Consider the following 23,267-nt stretch of genomic DNA (forward strand, 5'->3'; position numbering starts at 1 on the left):
GTAAACGCGTTGCTTTGCGGGTCAGGCTTTGATACTTTAAAACTACACTTCCCTTATAGTGGTCTTTGTGGTTTTGTCAACGGATAACCTGGGCTAGGGCATACTGCAATAATTCTGGAGCTGATTGCAGTCAGCTGCGTCGTCGCTGGGCAAAAACACCGGTGAGTTAAATCCTTTTTCTTAGGGTTTTAAAAGGCCGGTGATGTAAAATAGCTTGTAGAGATAATGAACCCCTTCGACACGGCTTTAATGATATGTTCCAGCGATGCTGAGCGGTGAAGTTAATAATTACCCCGTTAAATTGGTTATCAGCGAAATAACTGCCAAATGTTGTTACTTACTGCTAAAAGACGGAACAAGAATTAACTACAGCTATTATCTCTGTTGGAAGAAGCTAAACGTTGACTAACAGGCCACAGTAGTTATCATCCGTTAGCTGGTACTGTGGTGTGTTACCGCTGGAGTTCGCTGTTACATCTGGTTGTTTGTTTATTTGTTTTATACACTATTATTCATATGGCGAATACGAGTTATCAGTCTCAGGTTCATAATAATGCATTATTGTGTTCATCACTTTAATGTTGCAGCTTGAATTTATAGTTAATTTCAACTACCATATGATGTTTATATGTTTTTAATTTAAGAATTATAAGTTAAATAACTTACTGATTAGAATCTTGTGAATTGGCCACCCAGGATAAATAATTCTCCTGTAATTATTATACTGTATTTTGTTTTATTAATCTGATTCTGAAACGTAATAAGTGTTGTGAAAACAAAGCATGAAGCAGCAGAAAATGAAAATACTTTTAAGTCCAAATACCTCAAAACTGTACTTGCATACAGTACTTGAGTAAATGTACTCATTTATTTTCCAGCACTGGTTCCTAGTAGGGGTCAGTGGAGAAATTAATCCTTCACTTAGTGTGTTGTAGATTTAATTTTAAATCAATAAAAATGCCATTTTCCCCATCAGTCCACAGTCAATAATGTATGATGACAAAGTGAAAACATGCTTTTGAAATTTGCAATTTTATCAAAAATTAAAAAACTTAAATCTCTTTATTAGTTAAAAAAATATTCAGAGCCTTTGCTGTGGCACTCCAGACCATGGAGTGATTTATTTTCCTTGAGATGTATCCAGAGACTGGACAGTTTTTCACACATGTAGGTGAATGATTACAGTGCAGTGTCCATGGGTGGATTCTGGCTGTATCCTGTGTTTCCTATCGGCATGTTTATGATCACCTGTCAAATAAAGGCAAATAATTATCTTTAAAAAAGAAAGGCACACACCTCTTTAGGCTATATAAAGTCTCATAATTCAAAAATCAAGCCACAAAATCCAAAGAACTCTGTGGACCTCAAAATCCAAATGGGTTGTTGAGTTAATGGGCAAAAATACAGGGGTCACAATTTTTTTATTTGTCATATGCATAATGTGCAAAATTTTAAGCTTATGACATTTTTAAGTTTTTCACCACAACATACGGCATCCTCCAAATCTCTTTATCTCCTGTAGATCCCTGTACATTGCCGACAACTGACAGACATGTCAGAGACGTCGAGTGATACAGAGTCATCCTGTGGTTGGACCATCATTAGCAATGAGGTACAAAAATCATGATTCCTTAATCTTATCTGTAGGAGCTATTTTTATTGTTGTTGTTTTTCATGCATTTGCTACATTGTGTGCACCTCCGGTCAGCAGGGACTATGTCTTTATTTGGACATGTGGGACGATATTTAAGGAAGCTTGAGCTGATTAGTACCAGGTGTTTCTGATCATGGAGGTGAACAGTTTTTTGACCAGAGACATGGTATGGTGATGAGAAAAGGGTATTTTATGACTAACTATTGTTTCAGCAGTTGGTTAGCTGTGGCTGTCAATAAATGTACTAATATATAGAAATCAGTTGTGTGTCAAAAGTTTGCAAGACAAGGACACCTCTGTGGCTTTCTGAAAAACAAATAGTCATCAAATTATCTTCTACTGTGTGGAACCTTTCGTTAGCTACAAATCATCTCTTATAGAAACATCTTATCTGAATGCTTTATATTCTTATCAATATTTATCAAATAATGCAGTATTTGTTGAGCTGAATTGAGAAGGGCATAATTCTCATTATGGACAGTTTGAATTGCTTATTGTGTTTACAGGGTTCAGATATTGAGACGTTGGCATCTGAGGCCACAGTGGAATATGGAGCTGAGTTGCTAGAGCGCCCCCCAGTGGAGGACACACAGGCCTCTGTATCTGGTGGTAAGAAACCTCAGGTTTTTGCCTCGGTTTAACAGTTAGTAATATTGTTAAACTGCTAAGTGTGTGACACTACAAAATCAAATACACTATATGGAACTGACAGATCTCATTTGGCTGAATACCAGTTAGTGGTGTTTACTTCGTAGAACAACTCAAAGTCATGAACTAATTTTTAAAACTCATATCAACTTTCCATTTTAAATTAAATAGTTGACAAGATCCTTTCACACTTTGTACCTTGTTTTACTGTCTTTGTTGTACTTTTATCCCTTATATGTATGACTAGGGAAAGTGTTATACAGTATGTGTTGCAACTGTGTGGTCTAATTGTGTCTCTTTCTTGGATTGAGTTGCCTTCAGGATCCAAAATGAATTTCAGTGTAAAAGCTGACAAAGCTATGTCATATACCTTTTGATTTTTTACAATTCTTTAGACAAAACATACAACATTTAAATATTTCAGCATGTGCTCAGAGAATTTAATGCACATTTTGTTTGACTGCTTTCTGATATTTTATGAACCAAACACTCAATGGATTAATCAAGAAAGTAATCAGCGGGTTAATCAATAATGGAAATACTTGAGCTGCAGCTCTAATAATGACTTATTGTTATAAACTAGATTTTTGCTGTGTGGTTTAGTATTTTGTGACATTGTAATTATAACTCATTTGTCATTATATGAATTATATTTCAGCTGTGTGTGTAGAACAAAGAGGCACTGATTCACTTGATGACACACTGGGTGAACAAGCCATAGTTTGCTCAGAGGTGAGAAGACAAAATAACTTTCAGATAACTGTTCTTTAAACAATCTAGAACCGCTTTGTTGCTGCTTCAATCTGTACCAAACATCCTGGTCTTACCACCTGCAGGCCGGAGACAATGCTACAGGGAAGGAGCATGTGACTCTGTTGTCCTCCAGCGATCACTCTGACATCATGACCCTGGGAGACCTGAAGGAGGATGAGCACGCAGAGGTGGGAGAGGAGGCAGCAGCCAGTGGGGGATTCTACCTTGGCACGTCCTGCAGCAGCCAGTACGCCTTCACTGCTCCAGAGACTGGTGCGCCTACACAACCACACACTAACCAAGACTCATGTCTTTTTTTTAGCAGGCTGATTTTATTTCCATTCACAGCCAAACAGTCAACACATCAGCAAAAACATTTCGTCCTCTGCCTGTTCCACCAAAGCAGGTTTGATGTTGAGTCAGTGGAAGCTTCCCCAGAGTCTGGTGAACTTAGGCTACCGTCTGAAGAGTCAGCTCACTGGAGGCCGCTCTTTACCAGGTTGTCAGATGTGAAACTGAAGTGAATCTAACAGGAAGCTACGCTTGCTCAGCAATGCACACAACTAATTCTGATCAGTTGCTGACAAGAGCACTCTACCTGTTTAATGATTTAAACCAGCTGTGCTTCTTTTAAAGCATGTTCAAAAGAAAGTCCAGTGTAGTTTGACCATATGTGCATGTGTCTGGCTGAGTTAGAAATGTAATTAATATAAAAAAATAATATTTAAAGTCAGAGCTTTAGTTTAATACCTTTATCCATAAACCAATTTAGGGTGTGAATTTCTTGGCTGGATTTTTTTGCATTTTTTTCTTTTTGGAAAACTAAGATATAACATTTAGCAACAAATGGTCCACTAAATCTAAATGATTTAGGAGTGTCTTCATTTTGGTTTAATTATTTCAGAAGTTTGCTTTAGCTGTGTTCTACTTAAAGGAATAGTTCGATACTTTGGGAAAGGCTTATTTGTCAGTATGGTAGTGTTTAGTTGATGAAGCCTCACGAAGCTCTGGGGCTTACTTTCCATTTGTGCTTAAGGTAACAAAAACTCACTATTTAACATGCTATATCTTGTTTAATTTGTCCAAAAACCAAATTATAAAAGTGACATTGCAGCGTTACAGGGGTTATGTGCCGTGTTATTTCTGGGCCAGACACCAGAGTCGTACTGATTTTCTCCTGTAACTCAGCACGACAGTTTTATAGAATGTGCTTTAATACGTTAAAAATGCTTCATAAACACTGGATCAAGAATTTGTAGCAGTATTGTTGGGCATTTACTGAATCAGTTTATCTTGGTGACACTTATCTGCATGATTAACATCACTTGTGCACGGTTTCTGAACCTTTATTTTTGTATGCACCATCTTTAAAATACATTCATTTCTTTCTATCACTACAACCGTAACTTTGTATTTTGCTGAAGTTTTTCCAGTGCAGCAGCCTGCAGTGACAAACTCAAGCAGCAGTGAGGATGAGGCAGGACAAAGCACCAGTACCGTCGTACGACGACGTAGGCTGAGGAAGAATACAACGAGCATCAAGACAAAGACTGAGGATGAAGAGGCGCTGGAGTCTGGTCTGAGTGAGGAGGAGGAGGAGGTCAAAGAAGAGAAGCAGGAGGTGGTGCAGACTCAAGTTAAACCTGCTGCTGCTCCAGACGTCCAAAGGCCAGGCCAGGGAAGCGGCATCCTCAACAGATGTATTGTGCTCGCCCTCATCGTAGCCATCAGCGTGGGCTGTGGACACTTCTTTAGTAAGATGTTCACCACCAAATTAGAGAATTTTATTGTTAATATAGAAAATACAAAAATAATAAACATTGTGGAAATAAAGTGTACATTTATTTCTGCTAAATGGAAAGTTTTTAAAGTAATTATACAACAAAACCAAGTACAGCCCTGTGCAGTATTGCTAAAATTAATGGATTAAAAAGTGTACTATCTTCCAGTAATTGTATTATTTTAAGTATAATTAAAAACAAACAGCTTTGATAAGACTGCACTGAAAAATATGGGCCCTCAAAATACAACTTCAATGCAACAAGTGCTTTGCAAACAGTTAAGACTTATTGCATGAACAAGGTTTTAAGCTAAAATGTGATGAAGAGCTTTTGTATGCATGTCCCTTTGAATGAATTGTAAAGCTGAAAGCAGACAAACAAAACCCTCCAGCATACAACAGAACATCCTGCCATAGATAATGATGTACATACGTTATTAGTGATAGTGACCTGGTATGTAGCAATTTTAGTTGTATAATTACCTTAAACTTTCCATGTAGCAGAAATGAATGCACATATTTTGCATGGCCACAAGGTTTTCATCATGTCCTATTTGTGGCTCTTGATGTGCTTGTTTCTTTCATTTCTGCAGTGGTTTTCTGTTAGAGATCACTGACACAGATTTGTAGCACTGATTATCCACCAATCAGACTCCCATTGCAGCGTTAGAAATGGAGTTTGTGTCAGTATTGTCCTCAGGTCCTGTGCCTCCCTGACCAGAGTTTCTTTTTGCTCTGCTACAAATCTCACAGCCATGATGCAGATTCAAGGAAAACAGAAAACAGTGGAGAAAATCCGAATGAATGAGCTCGATGGTGTGAGTGATTTGCTTCAACGACATGTTAGAGAACAACCTTTTACAAACCAGGTCAGTGGCTACATACAGCTGAAGCAAAAATAAACATTTGCAGCAGAACACACATTACATTAATCAGGAACATATTCTGTATCATAAAACTGATTTCCTATCGACTTATTTTTACTTTATTCTAACGAAATAAAGAAATGAGTGATCAGAATTACAGAAATCCTCCACATTGTCTATATATAGAAATTTTTAATATAATGCTGCTTCATCTACTGGCCCCACAAACGCCTTAGAATCTACCACCAAAATAGCCAACAAATAAAGGACTGAATCAGAATCAAGACTAAAGCAGAAGTAGAAACAACATACAGGTCTTTCATTCTTTGTAATGCTAGCAACGCAACTAGCATTCTGAGACCGCGAATTCACCCTAAAAGCGAGACGTGAACAGCGCACAAGTTAATGAAGCAATTGATCTGTTCAGACTACCGTGCGCCATCACTGTCATCAGAACAGGCATTTGTCTGCCAGTGAGACAGTGACCGGACAAGGGGTCTGTGGGGATTACATTTTGTTAAACACACCACTGAGAAGAAACATGAAGCATAGAAAACAGGGGGGCTCCAAGGGTGACACGCGTCTCACACGTCTCTACATCAGTGTGGATGGACACATTTGACTGGAATTTTATCTATTGCGTGAGAGGGGCAAGTGACAAAATGCTTAATGAGAGTTGGCCTCGACTTGTAGCAGCCAAGAAAAATGCACAAAGTAAACTGTCCCATCAGAAACAAGTAGTAGATGTGGAAGCATTTTATATTAAAAAGGACACAACAGTAAGTGTGAATGTTAAGTTTTAAACAAAACTCCTACTGCTATGTAGGAAATGTTAAGCCCAGCTTTTTTGTACATATGACAGTAGATGCTTCCCATCTCAAAAACGTTGGTTTGTAAATATCTTTTGAAAGTGAACAGAAGAGCTCAAATTTTTTAAATTATACTTGTTACATTTTAATTAATAAAAATAAGTGTGAAATAGGCAGATAATATTGCTTGAGATCGATCACAGCCTCTGAATCAAATCGAAATTGGATTGTGACATTTTTAAGTATCGCAAACATCAGATAACTGGCTAAGAGAATCAAGATAGGATCGCGACTTACAGCCCTAATTATTAAGTATTACTATGAGCTCGCAGTTAACTTGAAAATCCAGGTTTCACTTTGGTGATATAAAATAAATGCAAAATGAGTATTGTAATGATGATTTTGAACTCACTGCTGCAAAGAGAGTTTGAATTGTGTTGTTGACGACCTGCTTACTTGGGTGTGGAATGATCCATATTTGGTCACACTTAGGAGTTGTGACCCATGTAACCATGAGTTTACTGGACCATAACTAGTTTTTTTTTTCTTTTTAGAGGGGACACTTTGGCTTGGATGACTTGGATGAGCAAAAACCTATTTCACTGCTCACAGAGGTGATTGAGAAAGTAAAGAAAGAGAACCAGGAGCTCAGCAGCAAACAGGCGCACATTCAGGTAACACAATATAAATGTTTTGGTGAGGAGGAGTTATGCTTGACAATTGTATTGACCATGGCGTGCACCAGAACCGTTTATATTCACCCTCGACTCGCTGCAGTCCTCCTAAACGATAGTTACTGCTGGAAAAAACATGACTATTTCAGCGTGTGCCCACCAGTGCATGGGCATGAACGGTGAGTATAAACTAAATCAAAACTGAATAAACCCTTTCATGTTCCTATTTTGCTGTTCAGATGCTGAATGATTTTCAATATTTGTGATTCATGCAAACATTGTAAAAGCTGTAATTTTCCCTCTGGTCCTCCTTTTCCCATTAAGGCACAGAGAGATGACCTGGAAATGTTGCTGACACAGAGAGATGAGGAGAGGACTAACATGATGTCGCAGCAACAGAGGTTGACTGTTGAAAACCAGCTGCTGAAAAGCTCATTGGAACATGAGGAAAAGTCTCTGTCCACCTTGCAGGAGGAGCTGAGAAATCTGCGCTCTAAGATTAGTGATCTGGAGACAATGGCAGCTGGCACTGACTCGCTGCTACTGGAAAACCAGAGGCTGAAAGATCAGCTGGAAGAGGAGAAGCAGCTGATCAGAAACTTCCACAGCCAGAGGGAAGAATCGATGGCTGAAGCACAGACAGTGAAGAAGCAGCTCGACAAGGAAAGGAAGGTCACAGATGAACTGAGGAGAGAGCTGAATCGCCTGAGAAGTCGCATTCCTGGCACTCAAAAGGAGGCTGGTTCAGAGGAGCTACAGTCACGTCTGATGGAGCTGGAGAAGAGGCTGAGCTTCGAGCAGCAGCGCTCTGACTTGTGGGAGAGGCTGTATGTGGAAACCAAAGAAGAAAGGGCCAAAGGAGACACAGAGCCCAGAGTGAAAAAACCAAAAGAGGCCATGGCAGGGAAAGTGAAAGAGACATTTGATGCGGTGAAGAACTCCACCAAGGAGTTTGTCCACCACCACAAGGAGCAGATTAAGAAAGCAAAGGAAGCCGTGAAGGAGAACCTGAGGAAGTTTTCAGATTCTGTCAAATCAACTTTCCGACACTTCAAGGATTCAGCTTCAGCTTTCATCAACAAGGCCAGAGGATTTTATAACAAGAGATATGATGAGAAGACTATGAAAGAGTTGTGGCAGCACAGATTCTACAAGTCTCACAGACCTACACAAAAATATGACAACACCAGGAAATCAGGTGACAAAGTTCACGACAGTCGAGGTCAAAACAGCCACAGATCCAAGGTGAAAGGATGTTCCGGGGTTTTTGACTGCGCCTACCAGGAGTCAATGAGCCTTTTCAACAAAGCCTTGGAGCCAATTAGAGCAGACGAGTTTCACCAGCTGCTGCAGAGCTACCTGCAGCAGGAGGTCCACCATTTCCACCACTGGAAAGAGCTGGAGATGTTCATCAAAAACTTCTTCCACAATGGACTGTTCATTCATGACCAGATGCTTTTCACAGACTTTGTCAGTGGTGTGGAGGATTACCTGACGGACATGCATGAGTATTACAGCCTTGACAATAATGTGTTTGGAGATCTTGGCGATTACATCTACAGGCACTTCTTTGGAGAGGGATACACAAAAAGCTATGGCCCAAGGTAAGTCTCCTTCAGCTATGTTCAGTCTCTCTTCTCTTAAGACCAGGTTCTTCTAGATTATGCTAAGAGTTCCTATGTTGATTTCCTCTTGTGTCCTTTCCATAAAGTAACTTTTACTGAAGAACCGAGGGAACAGTAGAGGTCCAGGAACTTTCCCTGAAACAAAAGACTTAATCTGCTACTAATGTGAGGAAAACAGACTGTGTAGAATTGGTACATTGCCTGAAAAATCAAGTGAAAATGGGACAGGACATGGTGTCTCTCAACTATACTACCCCCCTCCAAGACACTTTTCAGCCTTCTGTTATTACAGCTTCTCTGCCCTGTGTTTTCAAAGTATAGCCTGTAAATTAGCCCCGTCTGCTACCTAGCCAAGGTTATAAGAAGCATTTCTCAGACTGCGAGTATTCATTTCAAACAGCCAGCCATGGAGGAGCTGGATTGACACATTTACTCTTTAGACAACTAACACTGGCGTCAGACTGGAGGCTCCATTTTGTTCAGTTTGTCACAACCAGGCATCTGTAGTTTAGGTTGTTGCTAGGAAACAAGATGTGATGAAGGAGGGGCAAAGAGTGGTTAGGAGAGACTTGTGTCTCACTGGACCCTCTAGGCTGGAAAGAAATCAGAGTAACCAAGTTCTAGCAAATCTGATTGTGCTACACCTTCCTTATATGCATTTATAAGTGTAACACTTATGTTCAAGTCATGTGTGTTTGAATCACAGTGGGCCATTTGAAAGACCTGACATGGATTCAAAGGATCCAGGGCCAAAGCAACAGCGTAAGCAGCAGCGAAGCAGATCTCGATCACACAGTGAACGCAAGTGGAGCAGATCTGGAAGAAATGCAGACAGACACATGGCTGATGTCAAAATAGAACTTGGTCCGATGCCGTTTGATCCCAAATACTAAAAAGATCTCAGCTGGTTTCAGATTGTAGTTACAAGTTTGATGTTGGGCTGTATTTAGATGCAAAGTCTCCTTTTTTGTAAGTTTGCACAATGTTACCTTTTAATGCTACTGAATGACCTTGAGCTGTTTTGCATTTAATGAAGTAGCCATTAGGTTTAAGTGGAAGATATGGCATTTGTACCATGGGAGTGAGGAGTTCATTTAATATTTCACATTAAGTGAAGCAGTAAATTACAGATCTGATTATTTCTTACTGAAATTGCACTTCTGTATAGAAAAGTTAAAAATCTTTAGCAAAAAATTTTAACTTGGGAACCCAGCTCCTGTACTATGTTAAACTAAAAAAGACGTGCCACATTGAGGACGTCCTGGTGTACAGCCATGTAGTTTTAATTAGCTGCTACAAAGAGGTTTGTGTGATGTGGTTGTAATTTGCTTCGAGTTTAAAAAGCTGCTTTTCTCACATTCCACCTCAAGCTTATTTTAACTGGACATGGCAATTTTATTTTACTGTACCCAAGTTGGAAAAAACTAGAAAAATAGGTTCACATCTAATTTAATTATGGGGGAAAAACTGATTTACTCTTAACATCTGATGTGATATTTCAAGTTATGAGTTTAAACTATTCCTCCTGTAGCAAATCACCTAACATTATCAATGAGGAAACAAACGTACCATTGTGTTTGTCAGTGCCTTTTGTAAATAAAGATGCTTCCTCCGACTCTTCCCTCAGGAAAATGAGTGTGAAACATCTCTGCTGTCCTCACAAAGTTATTCCCCTGCAAAAACACGGAGATCTCCTACAGCAAGAAAAAAAAAAGAGTTTAGGGAATTTTAACATTTCCACAAATAGATGTAGAATTTGTGAACTCTTACCTTTTCCAGAATGTCAAACAGAACCAGGTGAGTGGGCAGAGAAGATTTGTATGGAAACGATGTCCTGAGCCAGTGAAGAGGGTTGTCGTAGAAACTGTGGGCTTCATCGACATAGCCTTCGCCTCCAAGGTCTGGAGGACACTCAAGAAACCTCATCTTCAGCGGGCAGTGGACGTGACTACAAGGAGAGAGTAGCATCGGCTGCTGTGTGTAGCACAATATCTACAGAGTCCCAAAGTAATCAAGTACAATACATCCTGAACGTCCCAAAGTCAAGTATCAACACAGCAACAAATTTAAAACAGAATGAAAAGTTAATGTTGACTTGTTGATTTTTCATTTTAAATGTAGTGGTTCAGATGTGACATGTTTAATACAGTGGCTTAAGTTAATGGAACTGAATATCAATAAAAGATTAAGTCAGATTCAATAGGGTTACATCTAATATTGACATACAGGGAGGGACAAAATGTAAACAGCACTACGAGTCATTCCTCAAGTACTAAATATTATTGATCACAGTGTACACAGCAGGTTGCGGGGGGGGGGGGAAGCAGTGGCATTATCCATCAGTTTCAAGTTAGCGCAGTCACAAGTCTTGGTTTATTGATGGACAACATTTTCATCTACTGAATGTTTTTTAAAATGATCTTTAACAAGATAATTGTGGGGAAAAATGAGCATAGACTATTAAAATGCTGGGTGCTCGGCGTGAACACCAGAAATATCAAGACATTTTCAACAATCGTTATTCTTTGGTCTGTGTATATTGACATTTGGCATCTATAATTTACTCAAGTATTTTCATTTTCTGCTACTTCACTACATTTTAAAGGCAAAATTTACTTTTTACTCCACTACATTTGTTGGATAACTTCAGTTACTCAGAATCAGATTAACTAGACAAAATACAGTATAATTTATTGATCCCTAGTGGCTAATTCGAAAGCTACCCACCAATAATTAGCTCCACCTTTACCAGCTGCAACATTAAGGTGACACAAACAACAATGCATCATTATAATTATCAAATATGATGATATACTGTACATTAATGTAAACTGCTAATACTTTTGTACTTTTACTTAACATTGTGTATCTAAGGCTTGTAAACAGTATTTTTAAAACTAATTTTAGCTGTGGTAACATAACTTAAATATCATATTGTCACCACTATCAAATCATTAACTGCTGCTTTAACTTCAATGCAGCATTAATTACCTATGAGATGTAAAGTTTTTTTAAATATTGAATAATAAAATACTGCCAAGAATTTAAAACTACATCAGAATCACTGGTGTGCATTTTTCAACCACTCCTTTGATAAAAGAAACCAAAAATAACCTGTTAAAAAGTAACAATTCAGATCCCATCAGGTCGCCACATGTTGACTGTTCCACAGGTGTGGACAAGTGTGTACCTGTAGTATGGCGTTGAGTGGCAGGGCATGAGGAAGAAGACGTCTGGCTGCGGATGGGTGGAGGTGCTGTTGACATCACAAAGCATCCGCAGGTGGCTCATGACATCCAAAGTGCCTCGCTGGTGGATCAGGCCAGTGTACAGAGCTGCAAATAGGTTGGTCACCAACAAGGCGAGTGCCGCAGCTCGACGCCACGCTTTGAGACTGGCCAAGGAGGTCCCTGTGACAGACATGAAACACACAGAAAACATGCATGGTTAAAAGGCACACACTGTTAGGCTGAACACAGTTTGGATGTGAAACTGGGAGCTTACCACAGAAGACCATGCAGAAAGGCAGCACAGGGTAGATGAACCTGAACTCCTTGTGAGGAAGCAAACTGAGGTAAAGACAAAATATGTCAAGTTTGTCTGCTGAGCATAAAACATCACAACTGACCAGGATGCTGCAGTCCAGAGGCATGCGGGTCAGGCTAATCGGTGACTAAATTGCCCGGAGGTGTGAATGTGATCTTGAAGATAACATGTGTAGTCTGGACCACTAGTAGCATTATGGAGCAATAGTTTTGTTTGTTCTTGTTCATTTGACACACATTCCTGCCATTGGTTTCAAATTCCAACTCACTATATTTTTTGTCTTAATTTGGCTTTTCAGAACATTTTTCAGTGTTGAACACACATCTTACCTGTAAACCACGAGGGTCCAGATAACTGCTGCCAATAGGATTTTGTGTCTTTTGAATGCGAGGGTGCACCCATGAAGGAAGAAGGGTAGATGAGGACCGATCACGACAGCAAAACCCTGAGTAAAGTACCAGTGCCAGGGATGAGAGCCGTAGAAATCAGCCACACCATGGAAGATGTTAAACTTCAGGAAGTTGAACTGCACCATGGTCCACTGGAAAACAGAGGGCAACTGTGAAGCATAACATTATGAGCAGCAGTTAATAGCAATGTTATAAATATTTTACCTTTTCATAGAACACACAGTCAATCACAGTTGAAATTGCAACAGCCAAAGTCCTAGAAATGAGAAGAAAGATTATGCAGTGAAGAGGGAAAAAAAAGTTGAAGTGGATATAAGGTTAAAAGTACAAACCCGATAGGAATGTAGTTATGAGTGACAAGTCTCAGTTTGTCATCCTCCTGCCAGAAATGATACATCAGCAGAGGAAACCAGACGATCAGAGCTGTGGGACGAACAACAACCGCCAAAGCAACCAGGGTCAAATATTTTTTGCTGGGGGAAAAAAAAACAAAACATTTCTGTAAGTGATTTATTTTGAAGATTAGGGTGAAGAAACATCAGAAAGGTGTTGAGAAGCAGAGACCTGCTGTGTGTTTTGGACCCAGGCAGGGGAAAGTAAGAAAGAGCCAGGCAGGTGATGGTAGCCTCCATGCTGTTGGTCAGAGTCCTGGTGCTGCAGTACCACGTGAACCACGAGCACAGATGGCAAAGGAACTACAGGCCAACATCAGAAGAAGAACAGGTAAATGAGAAGTGTGTTTAGGGTGACATACTCATAGTAAGCCAGATGAAACACCGGGTTTTCTTCCATCCAACAGGGTGATAAGCCAGAGCAGGGCAACATTTACAAACCATACAATATTCCAGCGTACGCTGGTGCTGTTTACTTAATATGCCCACATAGCTGCAAATATGCCAGGAACACGTTTGGCACTGTAGATTCCCCAGGCTCACTCATTTCGTAATCTCCAATGTGTTTGCTTTTGAAGATTCTCATGGCTCTCAATAGTCAATAGCCAGTTAAAAGCACATTACATCACACATGAAATCACAAACCGTTTGAACTCTGGCCCTCTGGACGGTGCTACAGAAATCTGTACGCCAAAACAACCAAACACAAGGACAGTTTCCTCCCCCGTGCCATCACTCTCATGAACAGTTAACCCATGCTTGTGACAGGACAAAGTAATCATCCCAGTGCAATAAACTGTAAACATAACCACTGTATACATCAATCTGAAAACTCTTCTAATGCAATGTGTATACTTATAGATTGTCTCCTTTTTCCTATTCAATTACATATTTTCCTATTCTGAATGTACACATTTTAATATTATTTTGTTGCTTTACAAAACACACAGAGCTTGTACCAGAGCCAAATTCCATGCGTGTTTAGGCAACAAATAAAGTACAGTAGAAATGGATAATATAATACAATGTAGTCATGTTTGGCCCAGTTGAAACTGGGCATTTTTGTGCTTAATTCACTACAATAAGACATTTTCTGAAATTTTTTTCTATCCTCAAATCAAAGTATGAAAACATCATTGATTTTTGCAAATGCAGATGATCTGCATCAGATCTGGACATACTATGTGGTTGTTTTTTAGTAAATTACTGTAATAGACTAAGGAAATGCCCTTACCGTCCACTTTGCAACATCCCGACTTTCCAGCATTTGAATGAGGAAGAAGAATTTTACATCAGCAAATGCAGCCAGCAGGGCTTGAATTATTCGTGGAAGCCATATCTGCAGAGCCAAACCAGGATCAATGAAACATTCTGACTGATTGAAATTCATTTGGACACACACATGCAGATATGTAAAATATATTAATTTACCAGGAGGTGGACTGAGTCATAATTTATGAGGTATAAGGTCTTGTATATCAATGCAAAGAAGAGTGGATAGGAGAATCCTCTTATCCCTGCCTTCCATTCCCAGGTCAGGTACCCGTAAGTGCCACTGTTATGGTTGTAACAGCACAATAAGAATAAAACCAAACTGCCAGTTTAAACAGACAAAATAGTTCTTGACAGATGTAGGATGAGGAAATACACTGCCTTTAATTGGTACACTGGATCTTAGCTAAAAAGGTGTTTAGGTACTGTACTGTGTGATTTGTGCTCTTTGTTTCAAAGATTCTTAGGTTCTTGGTTAGAAATGAACCAACACAGCAAAATCTCATAATTGTGCCTAAAACTAAAAAGATGCTGCAACAACAAAAAATGCAAATGGAGCGAAAAGGCTTTGTGATTCTGAAACTACCATCTGTGTGCGTCTACTGCTAATAGTACTGATAATACACAACGGGCCAGCCACACTGACAGACAATTTGTTCTTCCCCAAAAGGATATTTGAAGACCATGCGATGGGAAACCTCCAACGACTGCCAGTACTCATCAGGGACAAAGCTGGTCTGAACCAGAAGGCAATTGATGAGTCTGAACGCCACAGAAAACACAACAACCCTGGCTCTCAGAACACCTGGAGTCAGAGAACAACCACTTCGTTTTAGTATAAGAAACCTGATTTATCCTCAACATCACAACACACAGGATCAGAGTTGGTCACCATTATCATACTCAGTCTAACCAGTGGTGGAAAAGATTTCTTCAGATCCTTGACATAAGGAAAAGTACCAATAATACAAGGTGAAAGTACACAATTACCAGTAGAAGTCCTGCATTTAAAAGCCTGCTTAAAAGTACAATACAATGTACTCAGTGTATCAAAGTGAAAGTACTTGTTCTGCAGTAAGATAAATTATACATCATGAACAATTGTGTATCATTTGCTGTTACAGCTGGTCAAAAGATGATGCTAATTTGAATATTAAAACTGTTTTACCACAAGATTTACTGTATATGATTTTAGTACATAGCCAGTTTTTATAATTATTGTTTATTGCCCTGCCCCCATGACATTAGAGTAGAAGTATTCAATGCAATTAAATGGAAATACTCAAGTAAAGTAGGCCCACCTCAAAACTGTACTTAAGTGCAGTAAATGTGCTTATTTACATCCACCACCGTGTCTAAAATAAAATAAAGTCCCACCGTTGTTCAGACGACATTCATTTTCCTTTGAATACAGTTGGGATTTTCTTTTCCTCAGTTTCACATCATCCACTTTGTTCCTGAGACTCAGACGTGCTCGGATGTTCTCCATCAGGACATGCTGTCTGTGGGCACGTCTCACCAATCAGCTGCCAACATAGCTCACCTGGCAGGATTTGACACAGGTGTGTTTTGAGGCTGAGTGAACTCTTTAATACAAGTAAATCATACACGATTAATTTTAAACAGACGCAATTATCGTAGACTTGCTGCTGGTCAAGTGCTATCATTAAAAAAAAACTGCGCAATCTTTCGACGTATTTAACCAACGTTAAGAAACTTGGATAATGTTAAATAAACAAAAATGAACGCATATTAACTACCAGTAACCGCTGAATGAACAGTGCTCGAAGCGCTTCCGCAATCAGATTTACTTCCGGTAAGAGGTTGTTTTCCGACTTCAAAATAAAAGTTCGATACTTCGACACTACAAACGTGTTTGGTTAGCCTCAGAAAAAAACGGAAGTCCATGCCACCCTTAAAAATTGAAATACAGGAAATGCTGTACGAAAATGTTTAGGAATATACGAAATTAAAGAAGGTTTCTCCCAGGTATTAATATTGTAATGGTTTTGATGTCTAGCCTCTAGTTATATGGTTCTAAAAAGGACATTGATACCGCAAGAACGTCTGGCTGCTTTCTTAGGAACGGAGAGTATTACAATATATTAATTATCTACAGTAATATTTGATCTGGACTTTTCTCTTGGGAAAAAAGCAACCTCTTTAAAAAAAGACTGAATTAGTGCAACTCACGTTACTGTTAATAATTAGAAGTGCACTAATAATTTGAGATGATGTACTGTAATTTCAATGTTATTGTAAATATAACTTTCACAAAGCACCAAAATAAAACAGTAGGAGTGGACTTAACAATTCCCACAACTATGGAAAAAATTATGATTGATATGATATGATTATGATTATGAAAAAAGCAGACTATAAGAAAATTACATAGTGACTTTAAATCAAAATTATGAGGATGACATTTGGAAGTAGCATTAACAAAATCACAATCTGGACTTTATTAAAGTAGTCATTGTAAGATCAAATTTACTTTTTATTATTTCCTGACATCTGTTATTATTTTGCTGGAGACATTGTTAAAGTCCATAAATCATGTAAACTTCAGTCTTTCTAATGTGGTTCTGGTATCTGTTTTTATCGTAGCTTCTTTTTACACATAAACGGAGATAATATATACAATAATATACATACAATATACATAATAATATATACAAATAAACAAGATATTACAGAGCAGAAACCGTGTTACTGTAAACACGGCTAGAGGGCAACCTGTAGCTCATTGCTATTCTGCCAGAATTCACAGTAGAAGAAGAGTGTTTAGCTGCTATACGTGACAGACGTCAACCTCTTTAAAGTTATATCGTGTTTGTACCCTCTTGTGTTTCTGTCCATCTTTGTTTGGTGATTACGTACACTTCGAATAAACCGCGTCCTCGGTGAGTTTAAACGCGACTAATGTGAGGAAAACAGACTGTGTAGATAAAATCTCCTGTTTTAGATGTGTTTAGGTATACGGCCTTGAATCAGTCGAGGTAGCAGAGAATGTGCCCGTATGTTCGTTCTGGGTTTTCAAAGTAAAAGATTAAAAAGACAAAGTGGAAATAGTACAATGACAGAATTTTTTAACTATAAAAATACAACTTTTGCTGTCTTGACCAGTTTATAATTATCTTGTAATTTGTTGATTTTTTTCTTCAATTAATCCAATAATGTCAGAAAAATGCCCGTTTCAAGTCTAATACAAAGGTATTTAGTGTAAAATTATATGAAACAGGGAAGAGCCCCAAATCTTAATATTTAGAGAGGCTGAAACAGATTTTTTTTATTTTTTGCATTTAAAATTACTTTAATGAATAATTGTGAAAATGATTTCCACTTATTTTTCTGGCAGTCATCTAATCTATTAAACTTAATCATTGCTAATTCACATCAAATAAATGAAGACCCAAATTCAGCATCTATAGGATATAATTACAGGGGTAAGTGAAGGGCCACTGTTCACCTTCAGCTTCAGTCCTTTTTGGATTTTAGTGATATGAGGCTCAGACTTTGTTTACTTGGAAAATGAAGAAGAAATAAAGAAGCAGTTTCTCTGGAAATCTACCTCATGTATTAAGATCTAGTTGAGGAGGGTATGAAAGGTGTATTGTGCATGACTGTGCAGTTTAGTCATTCTTACAGGCATATTTAAGAGGCCACAGATGTGGATTAAACTGCTGTGGTTAACTGGTCATCACTCTTCAGGTAGTGCCCTACATTGATTTATTTTAAACATTTTGAGGTTTAAGTAAAAATACAATATGTTTTGGCTTTGGAAATGCTATGAACACAGTAACACAGCCAGCAATTATCAGTTATATTGCACTGCATGCAGAGTCACTAACATAATCCATGTAAAAGGTTATGCTTAAAATTTTGCAAGAACATGTAACATTCAACAAAGCTTAGGAAATGATGAACAGAATGTAAAAGAAGACAACGTGTCTTGGAAAACATACATATTATTGTTCTTTTAGGAAACATCTTGTGAAGCCATGTTTCAACGAAGAATACCCTTCAACCAGAAAGCCCTTGCCGCAGTACTCGGAGTTGCTTGTGGTATTTATATCTTCACACCTTATTTGGAGCAGATGTCAAGGACATCAGGACAACAAAACCAGGATGGGCCAAAGAAAGAGAATACACCTGATTCATCCCTTCCAGGAAAGACTTCACAGACAGAAGCCAGAAGAACTACATAAGAGGCGGCTGGACATCAGAGATGAATGCCAAGCTAAACAAGACCAATATGGATAAATTCAGGCTTCTTTGGGTTGCTCTGTGTGATTGTAAATGTGCAGAATAAAATATTAAATAATTTGACTTCTTGAAGTATCATCTGTTTTAAAATGATATGTCAAAGTTTTATGTCATGGATTTACGAATCGTACAAGGGGAGGCAGTTCATACAAAAGTTTTTTTTTTGCCCCTGCTCTTAATGTATAGAAACTCTAATTTTATAAATGAATAAATGTTGTATATTGACTTTGTGAGTCTAAAAAGCAAGATTAGGATAACTTTGAGTGTATATATTCTGTCAGATTCCACAATTAGTGCTGTAAAGTCCCTCTTCTTGCCCCTAAAGATGGTGACTGTCATTACACACTTTCATTCCAGCCACAGGCTCCTTTGCCAGATTCCCAGTGTTTTTCCCCACAAACAGGCACTTGCACAGATAGACCCCAGGTGGTGCTCACCTGCCCTTTTACCCTCTGACTTGACAAGTGCCCTTTTTGCAGGACAGTTTTTCCATTTTTAATTCTGTATTTTAGTTTTTAAAGAATTTTCATTGTGGTCAGGCTTACGGTTTATGTGGTAATGCAAAGATGGAAGTGGTTTTTTTAAAATAAATTTTGGTGAAAGCTGTGCCCCCCTTACTTTAGCTTGAGCACCTGCCCCCAAAATATCTGTGCACAGCCCTGCCCACAGGTATTATATTTATTGTATTTATACAGAAAATTGTCTTCTCTTTTACTTTATTTTCACAGGACAACCTCAGTGAGACTAAAATCTCTTTTGCACGTGTCCTGGCCAAGACAGGGACCAAAAGGTTGCTATGGTTTACTACATAAGCCTAAAAATAGTTAGCATTTTCTTCTATAACTTGAATTCTCAGAATTTTGACTTTTCTAAAAGTCATCTTTAAAGTCGGAGTTCTGAGTTTATTCTTAGAATGCTGTGAAAAAGTCAGACCTCAAATATATTTGTTTCTTTATGTTCTTACAGTGGCCCTAATCCTCTTCCGTAGTGAGCAACATCAAGGACCGTGTGCCCTGTGGGGAGGAGCTGTTTCTCAATAACCCGACAACAGTAAAGGTGGTGTTTAGTATAAATGAAGTTGGTCTTGTATCAACTAATGGCACAGAGGCGGCGGAGAAAGTAAAGGCGTCATTTGTTCACCTTTCTAAAAGTCTTCAACAGTGACTTCCAACTACTTTTTTTAACACCACGACACAGTGCGCAGCAGCAACGCCCCGGGGCCGGTGAGTAGTTCGCTGTTAAATGTGCTTTCAGGAAATGTCACTCGAGGAACTCAGTCGTCTGTAGCATCTGTCAGGAGTTAGCAACAGGTTGAAAAGTTTTCTCTTCATTTTAATTGTGTTTAATGTTTGCATTAGCTATACGTAGACTGCCTACCAATTTTCTTGTCAAGTCGTCATAATTAAAGACCGTTTTCCCACCTACCTTATTCTCTTCTCAGATCTTTTAGCTTCTTATACACTTACGCAGAAACTATTAACGTTACAGAGTAAGAGCGCTGTTAATACGGGTAAAAAACTAGTTTTCCCTCCCAACAGGACTACAGGTTATTAACATTTAAGGTTATTATTAACAGTGTTTAGCCAAGTTTGGACCTATACTGCAGAAGATGGAGCTGGCATCCAGTTTAGTCTTTGTGCACAGATCCTTATGTAACTTTTTGAAAAGGTGATTATTTCTTGCCCAAGGAGTCACTTGACCACCCTTGACAGCCACGTCTGCACCAGCTGGGGGTTATTAGTTTGTCTCACTTGCTTTTGAGTGTTTGTGTCTCAGCAAGGGAATAGGTTTTATGTGCCTCTTACCATGTGTTGTTGCTGGGCTTGACTGCACATAGAGCCTCGCAAGGTATTTTAATGACCACATAGTAGACGGCACTGGTCCCCAGGCATTTTAAAGATGCTTGTGTTAATATCCAATCATTAGATATTATTCTGAGTTACATATCATCATAATGTCACACTTGTGCTGCTCCACTTTTATCCTTTATCGTGTGTCCATATCTGTTTTTCCCAAGGAGCTGCTGGGCTCTGTGTTGGGCAGCTGCCCAGGGTGGGTCTTCCACTTTTCACAGACAAACCATTAAAGCAGATTTTTGTTTGCTAGTCTGCATTGGTGGTAGTATATGCCTGGCAAACACGGCTGGGCCACTCCCACTGAAGGAGAAAATGCCAACAGATATCAAGGCACAGGTCAGAGTTTCTAAATTCAGCGTTATTTAAATTTGACCCACTTAGGAAAACTTTGAGGTTTAAAAATCTATTCTGAACATGATGATCAACAAACAGCACAAGACAGATAACAAAATATGCCACAAAATCAGAGGACGCCAGGCAAGACCACTGCTGATGTGATGCAGTAGTTAAGATATCACTTCTTGAACTGAACGCTTACTGCGCTCACTGTTTTCTTGCCTAATGCAAGATCATACTGTGCCATCAGAGCTCGCTTTCTTTTCACAGCTGTGATAGGACTGGGAAGTGCAGAACAACTAGGAAATGGTCTTGCAATTTTAGATTTTAGCACAGCTTTGTGTACTTCACATGCTAATTTATGCACAAACATTTACTTTATTTCTTGATAACATTCAGTAGCGTGTGATCATACTATTTCTTGTTGTCAAATGGGGCCATCTGATTGTCCTGATAATGGCCTGACACAATCAGCCACTCCAGCTCTGTGGTTTCGCTTGACCGTGTCAGTTTGATCTGTTTTTACTGTAATGGAAATCGTGTACTGACTCAAGTGTTTTTTTCAGGGCTTTATTAAGTCATTAAAATGCATTAGATTCTTCTCTTGTTCACGTTATGACTTGTTAAAGCACCAAAAGCATATTGTTCAGCTATTATTTGCAGTGAGTCACACCAGGACACCTAATTCTGCCTAATTAATGAGACTCTTGGCAGCCAGATTATTGGGTTCAAATAGCTAAAACTAATGCAGACTGTCTTGCAGTAAATGGACCATCACAAAGGTTATAATGTTCAGCTATTATTGAAGCCACTGGAAGGGATGAACCTCTCTGTCCTGTGCTGAAAGAAGGACCAGGACTCCAGAGTTCCAGTTTCAGGCAGTTTACTTGATCGAGCAGGGGCGAGGTCAACGACAGCATAGACAGATCAACGTAAAATGTACGTTCTCTCACACAGAAACTGTGCTCTGCAGGTGGTACTTGGTGGCCCCGGCTTATAACCTAAATTTGTCATAATCATCATACCTATCTGGGAATCTCTGACTCCTTCTATAAACCTAAACTAAGCTTTAGACTCCGAATTTGTGGCATGTTTAAAATACTCCTAACCTCTTATGTAGGTCTCGTACTAACCTGTAGATGTCATTTTGTTGGGTATAGACTCAAGCAACAATGTGATATCCTGCAAACTGTAAAGATCCTGCTACTATTTTAAATGTTATAACTAAACCTAAATAAAATGATTACTGGCAAACAGCATTTTAGAGAGGTATTGATTCTGGTGAACTTTACAGTCTGTTAGGAGTTCTGTCTGCATTGATATTAACTGGGTGGACAAAATTTTAGAAACATGCATTGATATTAACTGGGTGGACAAAACGGCTCAGTGTAACATAGTTTAACAGCACCATGAACTGTATCTTCCAAAATGATCATGCAGTTGATGCAACACTTCTCTGAAAGGGTTTGAACAAAAACTGAACATGATCGTCTCCATGAAGGAGGATTTTAATGTAGGACTGTTTTATTAGCCTGCATTAGTGTTTGCTGGGTGTACCTAATGAACTGGCAGCTGGAAGAGGAAAGTGGTGTAATGAAGAATGAAAAGTGGCAGGAGTGTGTGAGTTTTAAGACATTTAGCCAATGTAACTACAATTACAGTGAAAGAATGTAAGATTTGTCTGAATACTTTTGTCCACTGTGGTCATATGATGCATTAGCGCGCCAGTTGACTGTTTGACCTGAATTACTCGACCACTACAAATGAGGATCTTGCATCCAGTACATAACATAGCGTGTGCCTCAATCTGATGGTGTACTTAATTATTTTGATACTTTGCTCTTTAATTAAAATCAATCCCACCTTTACTCCAAAATGTGCAGCAAGCAGTTGAAAAATCTGAGCTAGACCTACTGTCGTGATGGTGACATGGCAAAAACCTGAATGTTGTCTGTTTTGTTGTGAGTCCGTGAATTTAAGATCCTTCCTGTCACTGTCGCCAAAATGAAAATGCTCTCACGCTACACACATTAACCCACAATGTCATCATCTGTACACATCTACATCCGGTAGTCTTGTGTAATGCTGGAGAAAACAGACACATTGCAGAAAAGGAAACACTGAAAAGATAAATAATATTTGCACCATTTCATCTTCACTTTTAATATTTTGTTTCTCTTGCATCGTCCGTGCACTGTATACACTATATTACAGTACAGTAAGTGTAGGAGGATTGTGAGCCTGGGATGAAACGTCTATAAAATATGTATATAAAAAAAAAAATAAAAAAAAATTGTCAAAGTTTGACTGAGCTGAAAACGCCGTCATCAAATGATCCTCAAATAGTTCAGTTTACAGTGTCATGACAACGTAGAGCAGT

The 23,267-nt window shown here is 38.8% G+C and overlaps 3 protein-coding genes across 8 annotated transcripts in view; 2 read left to right on the plus strand and 1 right to left on the minus strand.

The window, feature by feature from the left end:
• ccpg1 (cell cycle progression 1) lies at positions 1-10,372 on the plus strand. 2 transcript variants are annotated; one of them, XM_020605124.1, is made up of 10 exons: positions 1-161; positions 1,523-1,612; positions 2,161-2,263; positions 2,961-3,034; positions 3,139-3,328; positions 4,480-4,809; positions 5,589-5,704; positions 7,065-7,184; positions 7,509-8,788; positions 9,516-10,372. In XM_020605124.1, exons 2-10 carry the CDS (start codon positions 1,553-1,555, stop codon positions 9,700-9,702), a joined length of 2,460 nt encoding a protein of 819 aa, XP_020460780.1. In that variant the 5' UTR covers positions 1-161; positions 1,523-1,552; the 3' UTR covers positions 9,703-10,372. The 2 variants fall into 2 exon arrangements, with proteins under 2 accessions (XP_020460780.1, XP_020460790.1); XM_020605134.1 differs by lacking the exons at positions 1-161; positions 1,523-1,612 and adding an exon at positions 1,785-1,820.
• On the minus strand, positions 4,716-20,278 carry pigb (phosphatidylinositol glycan anchor biosynthesis, class B). 3 transcript variants are annotated; one of them, XM_020605158.1, is made up of 14 exons: positions 20,121-20,278; positions 15,807-15,972; positions 15,105-15,234; positions 14,589-14,706; positions 14,392-14,496; positions 13,330-13,460; positions 13,098-13,238; positions 12,970-13,021; positions 12,685-12,896; positions 12,314-12,378; positions 12,000-12,219; positions 10,580-10,757; positions 10,379-10,503; positions 9,539-9,625 (listed from the first exon to the last, which is right to left on the minus strand). In XM_020605158.1, exons 2-13 carry the CDS (start codon positions 15,916-15,918, stop codon positions 10,390-10,392), a joined length of 1,578 nt encoding a protein of 525 aa, XP_020460814.1. In that variant the 5' UTR covers positions 15,919-15,972; positions 20,121-20,278; the 3' UTR covers positions 9,539-9,625; positions 10,379-10,389. The 3 variants fall into 3 exon arrangements, with proteins under 3 accessions (XP_020460822.1, XP_020460814.1, XP_020460805.1); XM_020605149.1 differs by lacking the exon at positions 20,121-20,278 and adding an exon at positions 16,190-16,271; XM_020605166.1 differs by lacking the exons at positions 9,539-9,625; positions 20,121-20,278 and adding an exon at positions 4,716-4,804 and having other exon boundaries at positions 15,807-16,238.
• The window catches only part of rab27a (RAB27A, member RAS oncogene family), an 11,029-nt gene continuing 7,428 nt past the window's right edge, over positions 19,667-23,267 (plus strand). The window contains exon 1 of one of the 3 annotated variants that reach the window (XM_020605195.1): positions 19,667-19,918. The gene's annotated coding sequence lies outside the window, so the exon portion shown is untranslated. Of the gene's footprint in view, positions 19,919-19,985; positions 20,006-23,267 lie in introns of those variants that run through there. The other 2 variants (XM_020605178.1, XM_020605186.1) reach the window with 2 other exon arrangements.

The sequence above is a fragment of the Monopterus albus genome, unplaced genomic scaffold, assembly GCF_001952655.1.
Source record: "Monopterus albus unplaced genomic scaffold, M_albus_1.0 scaffold4.1, whole genome shotgun sequence".
Classification (NCBI taxonomy): domain Eukaryota; kingdom Metazoa; phylum Chordata; class Actinopteri; order Synbranchiformes; family Synbranchidae; genus Monopterus; species Monopterus albus.